Source organism: Tachysurus fulvidraco, chromosome 16, assembly GCF_022655615.1.
Source record: "Tachysurus fulvidraco isolate hzauxx_2018 chromosome 16, HZAU_PFXX_2.0, whole genome shotgun sequence".
Lineage (NCBI taxonomy): Eukaryota > Metazoa > Chordata > Actinopteri > Siluriformes > Bagridae > Tachysurus > Tachysurus fulvidraco.
The window spans coordinates 11189611-11207583 of NC_062533.1; the positions used below are offsets into that span (position 1 = coordinate 11189611).

Genomic DNA, 17973 nt, shown 5'->3' on the forward strand with positions numbered 1-17973 from the left:
TGTGAACCTGAGGGATAACTATCTTAACATATCAGCAGGATAATTCCCATACCAAATACACACTCTTCCAATTTTACCGTCATATCAAACTGTTTACATGCTGTTTTGCAAACTGTTTTTTGTTCTTTGCACATGCTGTCTCACATTTCAGTTGATTGCTGTTTTGTACTTTACAATATCTCATGTAACTGCTGCTATAATACTGTGTTCATTCCAGTATTTCCACAGACGTAATATTGTTTGAACATACAGTATTTACACTGGTCAGGGCTGTTTTTGTGTATTGTCTTTTGTGTAGTGTCTTGTATTTTTTTGTTTGGACTGTGTTGTCCTTCACTGTCTTTTTGTCTTTGTCTTTTGTCGCACTGTTTGCTCCAGGTTGCACAGACACACTTTATGTGGCTAGGACTAACTTACTAAGTCCTTATCTCTGTCTATGTTCTATGTAGCTCTGTCTACGTTCTATGTAGCACCATGATCCCGGAGAAACGTTGTCTCATTTCACTGTGTACTGCAACAGCTATATATGTTTGAAATGACAATAAAAGACTTGACTTTGATATGAATGCAATCTTGCTGCAACATATTATAGAGAAAACACTTTTCTACTACCGGCTCTTAGGGAAAAAAAAAACAAAAAATAAAAGTATCCCTGTTTCAGCGTCAATGCGCGATACTTTTATTTTTTATTTTTTTCCCCCTAAGAGCCGGTAGAGGGCTTGGTGTGGTCACGTGACCGGAAATAAAGATGTCTGCTACAGAAGAAGACACTGAGCTCAGAGACCTTTTGATTCAAAATTTGGAAAACAATGGCGTTCTTAACAAGATTAAGGTACTTATTTGTTGTTTATAAGTAAATGCAAACACACACAGTGTTGACTATGGTATTCAGCCCAGCAAGTAAATGCTAAAGTTGTAGCTAACTTTGTTAGCTTAGCAGACTGAATGTCAACAAACCGTATCTATGGTGTTACTGGTCGTTTAACGGCTAGATTGTGTCCTGTACAGCTAGTTTGAGATACGATGGTGTTATTATGAAAGAAACCTGATCTGTTTGACGCACAGATGAACAGGTGAGAATGAGAGAGAGAGAGAGAGAGAGAGAGAGAGAGAGAGAGAGAGAGATGGAAATAATAAAGCGCTGCTGCATCAAACTCTTTAGCAGGTCACTGTCAGCACGTTTAACTGGACTTTTTTCCCTTCCTCTGCCACTCTAAGAGTAGGTTATGAATGTTTTGATTTCTTGGTGTAGAATTCTCTCTAGGTGAAACAGGTGAGTATGTATAATTGAGATGAATAGTCTAAAATAATAACACAGCACTTACTGTGCCATGAGATATAGATAATTTATGTCTGCAACTTAGCTTCAGGTTTTGTGACATAAACAACACATACACAATAAAAGCAAAATGAAAACTGGCCTTTACAGTAATAATAGGGAATTATTAGTTAATTAAACTAAGACCCAGTAACTAGCTGTGTTTCACAGACATGCTTTTCATTCACTGTTGACTCATCATCATTAACGGTGGTATTTTGATTAAAAGGATTCTGATCTATTTGACGCTCAGACTAAAGGATTAAATGTGACCGGAGCCACTTTCAGAACAATGAACTGGACTTTTTCTGCCTCTGTCTCTTGTTTAGTTTCTTACATGCCATAAATGTGCCAGAGGTTATACAAATGTGTAATGTACTTGGCAAAATACAGAAATTGTGATCAGCAGGTAGTTGTACAGGATTGTGGGCAAACTGATCACTATAGTAGAAAATAGACCAAAGGAAAAATTGTCATTTAAAAAGAAGATTTGATAACAACAACAAAAAAATTAAACCCAGGTTTTTTTTAAATTATAATCAAACTTTTTTTGGTCACTGAAGAACTTAAAGTTAATTACAAAAATGAACATTCACATGTTTAGAGCTTCTTCACTCACACTTTGAGAGCAAGCATGAGTCCTGTATGGAATGACATTGATGGAATACTATATATAAATAATACTATTTATTTTGTTTATTCATTTATTTATTTACTTACATGCGTACACATTCATACAGGTGATTAAACACTGTTTAACAGATTAGTGTGTGTTTGTCTATTTACAGGCTGAGCTTCGAGCTGCTGTATTTCTGGCTTTAGAGGAACAGGACAAAGTTGAGGTAATTATATACAGTCTGACCTTTAACATTTTACACACTGTGACTGTCTAAGATTCTGAATATCTGTCATGTCTTGTTTTGGCCTCACCAGAATAAAACTCCACTTGTAAACGAGAATCTGAAAAAGTTTCTCAGCACTAAAGATGGCAAGTTATTTTTTTACTGATAATTTTTTTTGTCAGCTATTTTGATTAACCAACCTACAAACACCAGTGTCTTAATTATTCTGTAATTCATTGCAGGACGCCTTGTGACCAGTTTAATCACAGACTTTCTGCAAGTGTTCAATCTGGACTTCACCCTTGCGGTTTTTCAGCCAGAAATTAACACGGTATTACAATGTTTATTACTTCTAAGGAAAATTTGTGAGACTGGCTTTTATGTGGGGAGGAAATGAAATTAATCTCCTTCCCTTTCTACCATTTTCATTTTATAAACGAAATGATATTCTACGAGCCACCTTGTTCTATTTTCTTTTTCTTTTCTTTTTGTTTGTCTTCAAATGTCTCGGAGGATTATGAGTCGTACCGCTTTTTGCAATTGTGGTATTCTCAAAGGATAGACTACATAATTGGTTGCAACAAAAACCTGATTGATGTAGATCCTCCTTCCTGTCTATCATATGAAATGGGTTATTCTTCATCATCATAGTCTTCCTTTACATCAATTATTTCTTTCTTTGTCTATCTACCAGAAGCAAAAAAGAGCTCAAAAGTTCAATGGTGGCTGACTGAAATTCTCCTATTGCTTATATTTCAGCTGTGATAAGAGTATAAATCAAGACTAACACACACACACACACACACACACACACAAAACTTGGGAACATCATGTGAACATAAAACAAAGTTCATTATTTGCTTACTCATTACTCATATTCTGGCAGCTGTATTAAAACATCTGCTCAGATGAGAAACCTGGGTCTGTGAAAAAAAATACAAATGTAGTGGTGTACCAACATCCAGCCAGGATGGGGACACATCCTTACTGAAAAGCCTCACACCAACATTCCACTAACATGGTGCATTGTCATGCTTAGAAAAAAGGGCAAATAGTAAACATAATAAATTTGCACATGGTCAACAACGATACACAGAAAATGCATTCAAATAATGCTCGGTTGGTATATAAGGAGCCAAAAGTGGGCCAAGAAAACATTACCCACATCATTACACCAACGCCTGAACTATTGACACCAGGCAGGTTCATCAGCCCACATGGTATTGTAGTCACTAATCTATTCTAAAATCTCATTGCTTCCTCTATAAGAAAAAACAAGCAAACTTTTCTTCCTACATTTCCTGTTTGCTTGATTCATGTCGTGATGATCACCTTGTTGTTTAATTAAGTTTTTTTACATTTACGGCATTTAGAAGACACCCTAATCCAGAGCGATTATATTTTATTTTAATTTATACAACTGAGCAATTCAGGGTTAAGGGCCCCAGCAGTGGCGCCTTGATGGACCTAGGATTTGAACTCATGACCGATCAGTAATCCAATGCCTTAACCACTAGGCTACCACATCTGTATACATAAAAAGAAAAGCCCTTATAACTCTCTTACTCTATAACTCTATAGCTCTCTCTATATTCAGTGATTTAATTCTGCAGGATTGCATTTTTTTTCTCTGTTATACTCCCAGTAATGAGTGTAGGTAATAAAACCATACCAACTCAACACACAAAAAAACAAAACTAAAGCATCCATTATTGACGTAAATGACATGAGTGAGAAGTTCTTTAGTTCATCACATTTCTTACTGCATGTTGTAATTGAAACATTTTCCTGCCTTATATTGTGTGTATTGTTCCTACAGTGAAATGAAGCAATGCTTTCTATAGCCTATGGTAGTCTGCAGTATGTTTGGTGTTTACTTCATATCTTACAGGATACTGCCTCCTAGTGGACACAATATTATCACATTATGTGGGATTATGAAGTGTCGCTCCTGCTTCCTTTGTCTATTACGTGTAAATCCCATGTGAATCTAATGTAACATGCTTCAGTGGTTCAGCTTTTCTCTGTTCATACCTACTGAAAGCTGCACACCTTCAAATGGACTGTTGTGCTCGTTTTTAACTTCACCAGCAAGCCTCACTTTTGTTTAAGTGGGGTTTTTTGTTGTTATTTTGACATGTGTTTTACAGTTTCTGGTGTAATTGAAACAACAGTGGCTACTTAAGAGTATTGCTTTCTTTTCTTTTTTATCTTGATTCATTAATTTTTTTTTTATTGTTTTTGTGATGCAGATTCATCAACACAAACCAATTTTGTTTCATTTGAGTTTTTATTAGAAATCATGATAGTTTACTTGTGCAAACCTTCCCCAATACACAAACTGCATATTGGACATTTTCCTCCATTATTATTATTATTATTATTATTATTATTATTATTATTATTATTATTATTATTATTCATTCCATTTTCATAGAACAATCACATTAACATCAGAATGTCAGGTGCATCATTCAGTCAAATTGTTTTTTCATATTATACTATCCTCAACAACAGAGTGTTTAAACTGATGGCACTCTTAGTTCCTGACCTAGTGAACTAGTATGAGGATGTAAGATAAGATAAGAGAAATTTTATTGATCCCACAGTGGGGAAATTCACTTATCACAGCAGCTCAGTGACAGTTAAAATGCAGGTATTAAAGACTTACAATAGGAAGAAAGAAAGCTTTCTGCACAATAACATCTTTGTAATGCAGTGTTATAAAGTCACAAAATTAAAGCATTAAAGCAAAAAAGGCCCTAGTCTCCTCAGCAGGTGTAGGTGACTCTGGCCATTCTTGTACAGAGCATCAGTGTTATTCAGCCAGTCCAGTCTAATGTTTAAGTGGACACCTAGGTACTTAAACCTAACCACCAACTCTATGTCCAAGCCCTGGATAGTCACTGGTGTGTGGTGCCGTGTTCTTCATCTCTAATAGTCAGCCATCTCCTTCGTCTTACTGGTGTTCAAGTGCAGGTGGTAACACTCACATGAGTCAAAAAAGTCCTTGATGACGTCCCTGTATTCTTGTTCATTTTTATCAGATACATATCCAACAATGGCTGTATCATCTGAGAACTTTTGGAGGTGGCAGATGCTGTAGACTCACCTGAGACAAAGTCACACGACCTTACATACTGTGGTCTGTTGGCGAGGCAGTTGATTGTCCATGTAGCCAGGTGATAATGCACCCCTGATCGCTCAAGCTTCCCATGCAGCAGTGTTGGCTGTATCGTGTTGAAAACACTGGAGGAGTCAAAGAATAGGACTCTCACAGTGCTCCCGGTGGTCTCCAGGAGAGTCAGTGCCTGGTGCAGCAAGTAGATCAATGCTTCCTCCACACCGATGCCAGGACGATATGCTACAGTGGGTCGAGCATTGTATTTATTGATAGAGGCTTCACAGCTCTTCAGTAGGTCGCTCTAGATAAAGGCAGCTGTCAAAAGCCTTGAAAGGCACTGCGTATGAACTGTATAAATTCACTCAGATCATCAAACTTTAAGTCTTTTTGAACCGTGTTCCAGCAACCAAACATGACACACTTATTTGAAACACTTGTATTAGCAATAATGTTTTTCGTCCATCCTGTTTTCCCTAGGTCAGTGGACTGGACAGTCGTGAAAGTTTGTCCAGGGAGTTTGGCTTCTCTGAATCTGAGGGGAATAAGAGTACACCTCTGCTCCTGGAGTTAATTAAGAGAGGCAGAAACAAGGAGAAATTCTCCATTTACTCAGAGGTGACTGTTGTTTCTGACTGAAAAATGAATAATTGCTGGAATAATTCTCTAACTTAGTCAAATGCATTGTCTGTCTGTCTCTCTCTGTCACTCTCTCTCTCTCGTTTTCTTTCTTTCTCTGTCTGTCTTTTTCTTTCTGTCTTTCTCATCTCCCCCCCCCCCCCTCCTCTCACTCACAGGCAGATCGGGACAGAACACGTATTCCCAAGGTAATTTTTTGTGAGGTAAAACAAAGTGAAACCACAGATCAAACTGAGATGTACAAAACTTGTCCAGCAGACAGATCAATCTGAGATGTAAAGAAAATTCTCCATAAACAGCTGCTGATTATTTGGAGTTAATCAGCGTAATTTCAGTTATGACATCTGTATGATATTTTCTGTGAGATTGGCTTGAATGTGATTGGTTCTTTCTGTGCACAGCCAAATCCCAGTTATAAAAGGATGTGCAAACGTTTGCAACCAGGTCATCGTAACTTTTTTTCACCCTATTTTTCTTAAAATGTTATACGACTTTATTTGCATATGTTGTAATTTCACTTTGAGGATAGGAAAACGTACTGACATGATTCACTTTGGTTTTTACATCATAAAAACATGCATTTTTATAAAACACTTTATACAGTATATCCATTATGCATGTTCAACCTATTTTATACTCCTACAGCTTAGAGTTCTCACAATCGAAGTATAGTTCAAATTCATTGTTGTAATAAAGCCAGTTTCTCAACCCTGAAAGATGTGGTTGATCTCGGGTTGATTCGTCTCATGCTCTCTCTTTACCCCCTACAGATTACCGCCCTAGATGTGTTATTTAGGTCACACAAAGGAAGGAGGAAGTAAATTAAGGTGTTTAGAATTGTCTGAATTCTGTTCAGCTACATTTTGCAAAACAACTTTGTCCTACTTCTGTGCATCTGGTATCTTTGCACTTTAGTGGCTTTACTTGTCATCTGTCTGATTAATTCTTTCTGAAATATAAGTACTACGCAAATGTCTTATAAGCTTTATATACAAAAGTTGTTATAGACATTTATTTTATAAATTCTGCATTATTTAGTACAAAATTTGTTACAAAAAAATAATAACAATTGTCAGGAAAGGGTAAAAAAAAAATCTTAATTTTTTTATTAATTAATACATAAAATAAATCTTAGAGACCAACTTAGAAAAATTATAATGAAGGCTCTGGATTTTGCCTGCAAAATAAAATAAGTAAGTGCGACAGAAAACTCTCTAGAATGAACTTTTTTCATCTAATTTCATTATAAAAATTATATTTCCACAAAGATTATACCTGGGACTGTAATTTAAGGAGAAAAAAAATAACCTCAGGGACACATCACATGAATTATACTTAACTTTTAATGTTTAATATTGTTCATTGGCAATAGATTTTATTAGTTTTGTGTTTTTACACCAGTTCCAGTTGCTGTGAAGATTTCTTAACAAAGTTGTTAACGCTGGTTGTGAAACTAGTTTAGAGCTTTTATACCACAGCGCTGTTTAGTCAGGTGGTCTTGATTAATTTTCTATTAGTCACATGAACTTTAACTATATTTCCAATTGTAGGTGTACATCAGTGCACTCATTTTGATACAGTATTTTATCTGTGATAACGCCTTACTGTAAGCTATTTTTTCTCTCTTTAACTTCATGAAATAGAAAGGTGTTTATAACCACTTTAATTGAAACAAAAATGTGCTTGTGCCTTTAGTAAATTCATTAAAAAGAAATTATTGGCAAGTTGCTGTGCTATAAGGAATAAAACACTTCAACACATGCTGTTATAAAAAATAATCATTGCATCATCACACCAGCCTGATTATCTTCCTACAACAGCTCGTCCGTACGCCTTGTGTGTGTTTATTCCTTACATGAGAAATGTGTACAGTCTGTATTTCTATAACAAAAGACTGTTGGTTATTTTAGGAACTGTCTCTTCGTCAGATTGCTGAAGCACAAAAAAAATATGACTGCAAATGCAAGGTAATGCTGCAGTGAGCTGTAACTTCCTTAATGTCATATTTTAACAGTTATTTTATTTAGAAAGCTGTTTAATTCTCCTAATGTGATTTCCTGTGTGCCTTTTTAATTTCTTACATTTATTTAATTAATTAAATTTTTTTTTTCCTAGCCAGGATAGGACTTATTTCTATCATTTGTTCTATTATTTGTGCATAAATAATGAGTTTTATTTACTATATTATGTATTATATATTGTAATATTATTTTATATATCGTGTTATATGTGCTTCTACCTGATTATTTACCCAGGATAGGAGTGATGGTTTGAGCAAAGACGAAGTCGTTGCCGTTTTCATAGAGCTTTTCCCCAGTTTTAGCCGGTAAGCAGCCACAAATTACACTGTACACCAAGAAGCCACAAGAGGAATTGGTAAAGTTGTTTATCTGCATCTTTATCTGATCTTATCGCTGATTCTCCTACAATATCTACGATTATGAAATCAAGTGTGTGAGGTTTCCACCACAACTTCTTTGTGGCCTTCTCTTTGACTTCGCCTACACCGAAATGCCAACCATCTATCAATAAGCCTTTGAATAGTAATATTTAGACACTTTTAATTAAATCCCCATCATCATTTAAGATATTCACATTCAATTAGCTATTTGCTTTTTTTTGTCTGTTTTTTTAATGTGACTCCCATATTCATAACTCACCTCCAGTAAGAACAACAGTTAATAACGTATTTTGTGTTTGTCCTGCTGCTAAATGAAGAGGCATGCTGGAACGATTTGTGGCTGATGAACTTGGAGCAAAAGATACTTGTGAGTACCTTATTTATTAAGATGTTTATTTGTGTCGGTGTGTGTGTGTGTGTGTTACACATGGTGGCTGCAGTATGAGTACTCAGGTTTTCTCTCTTTTTTTTTTTTTGCCCTAGCTGTAGACTTTCAGGAGTTCTTGGGGTTAATCAAACAGCTTTACTGCCAGTGCAGAAGTCTGGTAAGTTCACTTATTATTAAAACTATGAACTAACAGTTTGTCATGTAGAATTTATATTAGATTTTAAAGCCACACTTTTTGAATGTACAGTGTAATATATATCGGTGATATTATATTTTGACCAGCCGCAGGATTGCTTTCTTATTACTGATAGATTTCAGCTGTGTCTTATACAAATACAAAACGCTCTCATCTGAAAAGAGGACTTTGGACCTCAGTCCAGTTCTTCTTCTCCTCCTTAACCCAGCTAAGACGCTTCTGATGTTGTCTATGGTTCAGGAGTGGCTTAACAAGAGGGATACAACAACTGTAGCCAAATTCCTTGACACGTCTGTTTGTGGTGGCTCTTGATGACTTGACCCCACCCTCCGTCCATTCCTTGTGAAGTTCAACCAAATTCTTGAATCAATTTTACTTGACAAGTCTCTCAAGGCTGCGGTTCTCTCTGTCAGTTGTACATGTTTTTCTTTCACACTTTTTCCTTCCACTCAACTTTCTGTTAACATGCTTAGATACAGCACTCTGTAAACAGCCAGCTTCTTTGGCTTTGAATGTCTGTGGCTTACCCTCCTTGTGAAGGGTGTCAATGATTGTCTTCTGAACAACTGTCAGATCAGCAGTCTTTCCCATGATTGTGTAGCTTAGTGAACCAAATTGAGAGACCATTTTGCAGGTGTTTTGAGTTGATTAGCTGATTGGCATGTCACCATATTCACTCTTTCTAAGATAGCGAAGTGGTGGGTTTTTGTTAAATGTGAGCCAAAATCATTACAATTAAAAGTACCAAAGACTTAAACTACTTCAGTCTATGTGTACTGAATTTATATAATACACGAGTTTCAATATTTGAGTTGAATTCATAAAATGAAAGAACTTTTCCACAATATTCTAATTTATTGAGATGCACCTGTGTATATAATGTAATATAACTATATATTATCATTTAGGAATCTTTAAAAATCTGTATTATTTTGTAGGTTGCCAGTGATGGGAGTGCTGGAGTTCACTCTGTGAGTAAAGTTACAGAGGAGAAGATCACTTCATCACCTACCAGCAAGGTTAGATCATTTTGAGTCCAGTTACACCTGAAACTTATGTCCACTGTCTGTTAACAGATCGGGTCTCATGGATGTGACAAGTGTGTTTTTGACTTACATATTCCTTCACATCATCTTTCATCAGCTCTGTAATCCTATATGCTTTAAATGCTACTGTTTAACCGTAATATTTAGAAAGGACTGGTTGCATTTATCGTTTCAAAGGCAAACATGTCTTTCTTTGTTTGTCTCATAAAGCGCAAAGGGGTTTCCCCTGAAAAATTCTCCTTAATTCTCATTTCTCAGCTCTTCATTCTGCCTACATTCTGCCTGAATGCTTTGTCCGACTGGCCAGAGACGTCTGTGTGTTTTAATCAAGCCTGTAGTTCGATTGTAACTCATACGACCCCATCGCACTGTAACTCAGTAGCGCACACAATTTCTGAAATGGTACACATTTTTAAAAAAGGTTTATAAAGTAGATAAAGATCTTCAAGTATCATAGCTCAGATCAAAAAAGCAGCCCGAATATCAAGATTAAAATAGATCATTCTAAATAGAATTCTCTTTAGGATAATTATTGTTCTACTATTATAAGTATATAGTATATTAATGTAGTATTTCCAGATTTTATGTATATGTACACCACAGATATGTAAGGTGAGGAATTTCAGTAAAATTTACTCTGTGTCTGTCTGTGTGCCTGTCTCTGTGTGTTCCTGTCTGTGCCTTTGTCTGTGCCTTTTTCTGTGCGTGTGTGCATGTGTGTGCATGTGTGTGTGTGTGTGTGTGTGTGTGTGTGTGTGTGCGTGTGTGTGTGTGTGTGTGTGTGTGACAATGTTTGAGACATTATCTGACTTTTTTTTTTCTGTGCGTGGGTTTATTACCTATCCAGCTGAGTGAGTTACTTCAGGTCCGAGTACTGAGTGCTGATGTTGGTTAAACTTGTGTTCTCATATTCAGATACCCAGGTATAAGGGATTTATAAAGGCCAGTGCAACACAGGAAGAGCCACCTGGGTTTCAGGTAAAGCAGGGTTGGAAATGCTAGCACAAGCCCACTCGCACCATCTCATCCTGTTGCTTTCTCAAGTGACAAAAAAGGAGCTTGTATAGTGTTCACATGGGTGCAGAAACTGTTTGCCAAATCCTTTAAGCCTTTTCTGTCACTCTGTTCTGCCCAAATCACACAAACATAGAAAACAGACTAAATTAATGCAGCCTTTCCATTAGCACAGGAAATGACTCAGCGCTCCAAACAGCTGCTTCACTTACATAAGCATTTCAGCTTCCATTAATCAGTGATTCGTTTAACATGACTCAGGTCTCACCTCTGTATGAATCAGCATGATGTTCAGCTTGTGGCCTAGTTTTAATAATGCACCAGAAACAGTGGCCATGTGTAGGGTGTGTTCCTGCTTCTCATGTCCAGTGTTCCTGGGATGTGCTCGAGATTGAGCGCAACCCTACCCAGGGTGAAACAGTTTTTGTGTATGAAGAGCATATACAGTGTTAATACTCTATAAGGATACTCATCCCAGGTGGATAACACATATGGACTTAATATAGAAGTGTGGCTCAGAGATTTCTTTCTCATTAGCATTTATTACTTTTTATTCATGTCGTGTTTCTCTGCATTACATGGTCTGGTTACTCATAGCTGGATATTTTTTTCTGGGCCAGTTTTGGAGATGACAATTGTGTAGCCTACTCTTCTTGCTCCTGACGTCACAGGCAGCATTTCAAAGTCCAAATGTCAAAATGCCATTTCATTTGAGAATGTGCCAACCACCTTTTTTTTTTGGTCTATTTAATCCTTGATTGATTCAGCACTGGCAGTTGATCAGTGAATTGCATGAAGCCACATTTCATCTCATTCCACTCATAGCATTTTCGCTTCCTTATTCTCCTTTAAGCTAATCTAATTTAAAGGTTCAGAACAGCTGAAAGACTTTGGTGTCCTGTGGCACCTCAGGCTCTGTAAACAGATAAAAATCAAATGATGTGAACCATTGATTTCCAACCATTTCGCACAAGGAGGCATCTCTGACTGACTTCTGTGTTATCGATTCAAAAAGCACCTCGGTTTATTCCTACATTCAGGTGTTCTAGCCTAGATGACGCTCATGCATGAGTAGTGTTTTATTAAGCTGGCGCTCTATTCATTTACGTTTCGAATACCACTAGCTTCAGCTCAGATTGCTAACCATAAATCTCAACTGATTAAAAAAGTGTTAAATGTATAATTAGCACAGGAAATGTGTGATGTTTCTTTGGTGCTTCTACCACAGGCTGGAGAACCACCAAGTCACAGTGAGTCACTGATCTTTCAGAAGAGCAGAGCTTTTGTGGCCAGTGAAGGGTTTATAACCAGCAGGAACGAGCCCTCGGCCCTGAGGAGACCTCTAGACTTGGGCCTGGAGGACGATGATGAGGAAGGGGACTCATTCTTTGATGATCCTCTTCCAAAACCTCAGAAGACCTATGGCTGGTAAGAACAGCTATTTGGAACAAGTTTTTCATCGCTGTACAATAATCCTTGTATCAGCAGCATGTTAGAGGTTTCAGCTTGCTTGAACAGACATGTGTTCTTTTACTTTTAGCTTGCAATTGACACAGCTGAAAAGATTCACACTCTGTTTTTTAATGACACCCATTCCATGTAGTAACATGCATTTATAAGAGATTTATAAACCATTTAACTTAAGATCAAAAGTGCATTATTATCATTAAAATTAGTAATGTGTTTTAAGAAGCTTTGCCTCTGTTTCATTAGAGGTTTTTTCATCAACTGTTGCTTCATTTATCATGCCGTCCTTACATGCATTTTCTCTTTTATTGTGGCATCACTGCACTGGGGTACAGTAGTTTACCCTCCACTGATAAGCCATACTCAGGGCAGAGACTTTCTGAAAAGAGCTTTAGTCAGAAAGAGTAAGTATTTCCTTTATTCTCTGGGTGCATTAGTTGCTTCCACCAGCTGACTCTGAGCTATATGTCTGATTTTTTCCCCCCATCAGTGCTCCTGTCAGCTCTTGGTGCTTTTGTATTCCAGCTCTGTTTACTCAACCTCGTCCTTCCTTTCCTTTGTTTCTCCCTTTTTACATGTTTCTCCTGTTCTGTCGCTGCCTGTCGTCTGTCTCTGCTTTCTCCCCTGGTCCCGTAAGGATCCAGCACTCGCAGAGGGAGGAGAGCCTGGCAGGGCCGTCCTTCTCCAAAATGAGGAGGGGTACTAGCCTCAATGAGTGAGTGTGCATGGAGTGATCACACTGCCATTCTAGCCCACTGCAGCCATCTTACCCATGGGTGCAAAACCAGGCTCTCTGGCCCTTTGGTGCCATGGACTCATCATTAGTGCATTATAAATCTCTTGATTTTAAAATGGTGTGTTGTTTGATTGAATAATATAAATTATGCAAGCTGATGACCTGATCCTTTTTGGTTCATCCTGATTCTTTTTGACCTTTTTCTCGTCTTCTGCACATCTGTGCATCATTTTAATCTTAAATGTGTATTCCTGCTCTTCTGTCTGTCTGTGTGTGTGTGTGTCTGTGTGTGTGTGTCTGTGTGTGTGTCTGTGTGTGTGTCGCTGTGTGTGTGTCGCTGTGTGTGTCTGTGTGTGTGTCCGTGTCCGCGCACTCTGTCTGGCCTCAGTTTGTCTGCTATTGGCAGTGACACTGAGGGTGATGGAGAGGACATGTTCTCAGATGCTGAGAACAAGCCCAGCACTAACTCTGAGCCCAGGTGAGCCAGGCTCTGCTATACCTACTAACGTTCTCTTTCCATTTCTCCTCACATGTTACAGAAATCCATCCCATCTGTTAGTAGACATGACACAGTCTCTAACTGTCTGCTGTCTCTCTGTGCCCTGTAGGAGATCAGGATCTGCAAAGCCAGTTGGTTTAACTCCTTCACCCCTGTCAGATACCCCACTGTTAAAGAGGGCAGAACACAACCAAAAAGACACTGTCTCCAGTAAAGATGGTACGAAAACAGGTACACGCCTGGAAATCCAACTACCCGTACATTGTCTATAGTGGAACTGAACTACAATACTCTAAACTCCTGTGTATTTGTAATCCCCAGACTTTCATTAATGTCTTTGCTTACACTAGCAACTGCTCCTAAAGCATCCACTCATTAAGTCTAACAGCTTATTTAATCCTTACTGCTTAGATCGTCGCATCTTAAAAACATATATTTAGATAAGTATGAGATCAGAACTGGAAATTAAGCTGGTTGTTGTAGCTGATTTAGGAGAAACTTTAAACTTAATAAAAAAAAAAAACACTTGTGGTAGAAAATTTATAGTTCCTTTTTTTTTGTTTTTGATATGGTTATATGGTTAGAAATATTTGTATTTATACAGCATTGTATTTCTGCTTGTATTTCTGTATTTTATGAGCTTGTAGTGTGTTCATGATGCATATATACAAAATTGTCATTTTGGGCAGTGTGGTTCAGGTTAATTGGACAAGTCCTAAAATACAGTAACTGGAGAGAGGAAATTGAAAGGTGCTTAAACTAATCACTGATGGATTAAATGTGTATTGAAGGCTGGTTTTATGAAGCCTGATAAGAAACTGGAGAATGAGGCAGACAGGAAATCTAGAACATTACTACTGTATTCATAAGATCATAAGAATAGATAGGTGGGTACATGGGTTGGTTGGTAGCTACTTACTTACTTACTTACTCCCTTCCTTCGTTCCTTCCGTCCAGTAGAAACATGTAGATTTACACTGTACAAAACTATACAAAATATACAGAATATATTAGATTACAAATACACAAAATGTACCAATATATAAACAGATGCAGATTATGTATGAATTGATGCTTATTAGAGCTTGATGTTGGTGTTTCTTTCTCTAAATCCTTTGCTGCTACTGCAAGACTGCAAACGTGTTAGCTGGCAGTCATGCGTTTACAGGCCATTTAAGAATGTTAGTTACAGTTGAGTGAGTGTTAAGTCAGAATGCATGTACCGTGATAACACATCTTGCAACAGATTGACACTGTGGTTTTTAACATTGTTTTTTGTTTTGTTTTTTCCCCCTCTACTCATACATACATAGGCCTTCAGGGTTTAAAAACTCTAAATAAGAAAGCTGGATCCCCTCTGCCCGGTGAGAGATTTTTCATTATTATGCTACATCCAGTGTAAGATGTTTTCTTTTTTTTTAAATATGTATAGCATGATTTTAGCGTTCTGTTTTAAGACGTCTCCTTTCGTTGTTTCAGCAGACGAAGAGCTTGATTACGATGATGACTTCAACAGGTTAAGTTCATTCTGCTCTGTATAGCATGTCTTCTAATATTTCCACTGTGACAGATGAAAGTGAAACAAACTGAAAGTGAAACAAAGTGATTAAAAAAAACAGAAGCCCATTAAACCAAATTGAGTTCAGTTAAAGGAATGTTTGTCATTTAATTTGAGGTATTAAAAATAATTTGAAATAATAAATAATTAAGGATAAATATATGGTAACTATAAATAAAGAATAGAAAATGTTGGCATTATTATATATATTAGGGGTGGCACGGTCCATGAAAAAACACCCGAACCGTTCGGTTCGCTTGTCTCGGTTTGGTTCGTATGTCCATCGCACGGTTCGACGCATGCGCACTGTAGCCCCGTGCTCAGTTTCACCTCAGAGAGTTTCGCGCAAACATACATATAGACAGTAAACGTTGAGTAAGGAGTGCTGCAGAAATGGCAAGTGGAGGAGATAATGAAGGCTGCCCAGATTTGGCAGATGTGCCCGCTTTGTTCAAATCCAGTGTGTGGGAACATTTTGGATTTCATGATACTTACAATGACAACGGAAATAAAACAGTAGATAGAACTGCGACTGTGTGCAAGCATTGTGTAAAATGCATTCAATATGCTAATGGCAACATAGCTGACAGTTCAAATCTGACAGTTCATTTGAAAAGACATCACGCCAATGTGTCAATAAGCACAAACAGGAGAGAGCCGGGTTAGGAAACAACATTTTATAGCAATTTTGATAGCCAGCATTTTTGTTTTTAATATTTAAATATATACAGTGGCACTTTAATCTCTAGTTTCCAAATACTGCACTTTAATTTCAAGTGAAAGAAATGTATCCTCACTCTCAGGAAATAGAAGCATTGTTTATACTGTTTTTGTGTTAAGATGGTTAAACTTATGCTTGACTTTATGATTATGACAAGAATATTATAGAATATATATATATATATATATATGAGAGAGAGAATATTATAGAATTTTGTTTGTTTGTAACATGATAAAAAAAATTCTGATCATATGCCTATATATATATATATATATATATATATATATATATATATATATATATATATATATATATATATATATACATACATATAAATATATATATATATATATATATATATATATATATATATATATATATATATATGAGATCAGAATTTTTTATCATGTTACAAACTAATATAATATTAATGTTTGGGGTTCTCATGCAGAATGGTGCAATTTAATAAAAAGAAAAATAAGACTTTTTATTGTAATTACTGTTAACAGCTTGTTATTTTTATTGTTAAATGGCTTTTTTTTATTATTAAATGGTTCAGTGATCTGCTCACAACATACACTAAAGTTATTCTAAGTAAACTTTAAAAAAGGGAACAAGTGATGCCAAGAACTAACGATAAAACATAAATGCTGTTTATTCATATTGATAGAATAAATCAATTGAATCATTGGTGACTGGTGTAATTTACCCAAGTCATCCAAAATCACATACTGTGTCAGTACCAACCGCATTTGATTTGGTACCTACAGCATTTAATTCAGTAGCTACAGCATTTGATTCAGTAGCTGATACGTACTGATCAGTACATGTCTGCAATATAAATACAATCCACACATATTGTATCCATCATGTTGGCTTTGTCATGTGACATATGACACCAGATTAACCACCAAAAAAGCGCAAATGTTTATTTATCTTTTTTATTGATAGTTCAACAAGTTACAATTTACTCAGGTATTGTTAAGCAAGTATTTCCCCTGACTCCACACTTTAGAATCTTAGCAGAAGAAATAGATCATCTGGGAATTTCTTGCCTACTGGTTTATGAATACTGAGGCTCTGGACATATCAATACTTTGTCATTTTTACGTACTGAGCAGTAGGATAGTATGGATATTCAGCTGTAGCTGATTATTTTAAAATAAACCATTTGTGGCATCAGATCATGCTGATTTTGATTATTTTTCCATTACAGCCTACCCCTAAGTGCAAAGTAATTTAATTATTTACTAGTTATATTTCTTTATTTATTATTATAGATTTTTTCCTTTGCAGTTTGGTGATGGTCATGTTTTGTCCTTGGCAGCTTATATAAAATAAACTGAGTGTGTAATTTAGTTAGTTTGAGTGAACTGAGTGTGTAGTTAGTTTTTGTAGAGCACAAATGAACAAAAGCAAGCAAAGAGTAGCAGATCGACTCAGCCCAAAACAGTAGACTCCTTTTGTTGTTGTTTGTTTTATTGAAAAAAATATATATAAAAATTCTCACTTACCCTCCAATTTTTCCACAGTCACAACTCAAAGACTGAGCTGAGCATCAGTGAGGAGATCGAAGAGGCCTCCGTCGAGGGACCAGATCTCAGTGACAGGGTAACTGTTGATAAATCTCCTTCATGTAGGGTCTTAGTGTAGCTTTAATAAGATGCATAGGTGGCTCTCACAATACCAGGTATTGTATGACAAGCAGTAACAGACAGCCTGACATCTGTAAGAGTGTGTTGTGGTTCTCTGCAGCATAACAGATACCAAAGCTTCAATAATTAAAGTCTCTATTTCTGACTCGTCTGCGTCTCTTCCTCCAGCTTGAAGAGATCACTCAGGATGTGAGCGTGTCTCAGACGAGTCAGGCTGCAGATTACATGGAAGACGTGGCGTGACAAGCAGAAAACAGCTCATCCTCTTTTTTGTGTATTTATGTAATTGTGTAAACTACATGTCAGCAGTTCCTATTAAAACTCTATTGTTCACGGTTGAGTTCCTTTTTTCGGTGGTTTATTAAGTATTTG

General features: G+C 36.7%; 1 protein-coding gene across 12 annotated transcripts; it reads left to right on the forward strand.

Annotated features, from left to right (window-relative positions):
* Positions 1-688: 688 nt before the first annotated feature.
* Positions 689-17941, forward strand: cep43 (centrosomal protein 43). 12 transcript variants are annotated; one of them, XM_027166263.2, is made up of 20 exons: positions 689-832; positions 2107-2160; positions 2252-2306; positions 2403-2491; positions 5762-5899; positions 6079-6108; positions 7831-7887; positions 8176-8246; positions 8639-8688; positions 8805-8866; positions 9844-9924; positions 12194-12393; positions 12768-12836; positions 13070-13147; positions 13557-13646; positions 13777-13886; positions 14981-15031; positions 15150-15183; positions 17479-17557; positions 17770-17941. In XM_027166263.2, exons 1-20 carry the CDS (start codon positions 749-751, stop codon positions 17842-17844), a joined length of 1557 nt encoding a protein of 518 aa, XP_027022064.2. In that variant the 5' UTR covers positions 689-748; the 3' UTR covers positions 17845-17941. The 12 variants fall into 12 exon arrangements, with proteins under 12 accessions (XP_027022064.2, XP_027022061.2, XP_027022062.2 ...); XM_027166260.2 differs by having other exon boundaries at positions 690-832; positions 13777-13898; positions 15147-15183; XM_027166261.2 differs by having other exon boundaries at positions 690-832; positions 13777-13898.
* Positions 17942-17973: the final 32 nt, after the last annotated feature.

Excerpts from the sequence above, each read along its gene's own strand:
- cep43 (XM_027166260.2), top strand. The coding sequence starts at position 749 with ATGTCTGCTACAGAAGAAGACACTGAGCTCAGAGACCTTTTGATTCAA. Across the intron at positions 8,247-8,638 it reads CTTTTCCCCAGTTTTAGCCG|AGGCATGCTGGAACGATTTG; the intron begins GTAAGCAGCCAC and ends TGCTAAATGAAG. Across the intron at positions 15,032-15,146 it reads AGCTGGATCCCCTCTGCCCG|CAGACGAAGAGCTTGATTAC; the intron begins GTGAGAGATTTT and ends TCGTTGTTTCAG.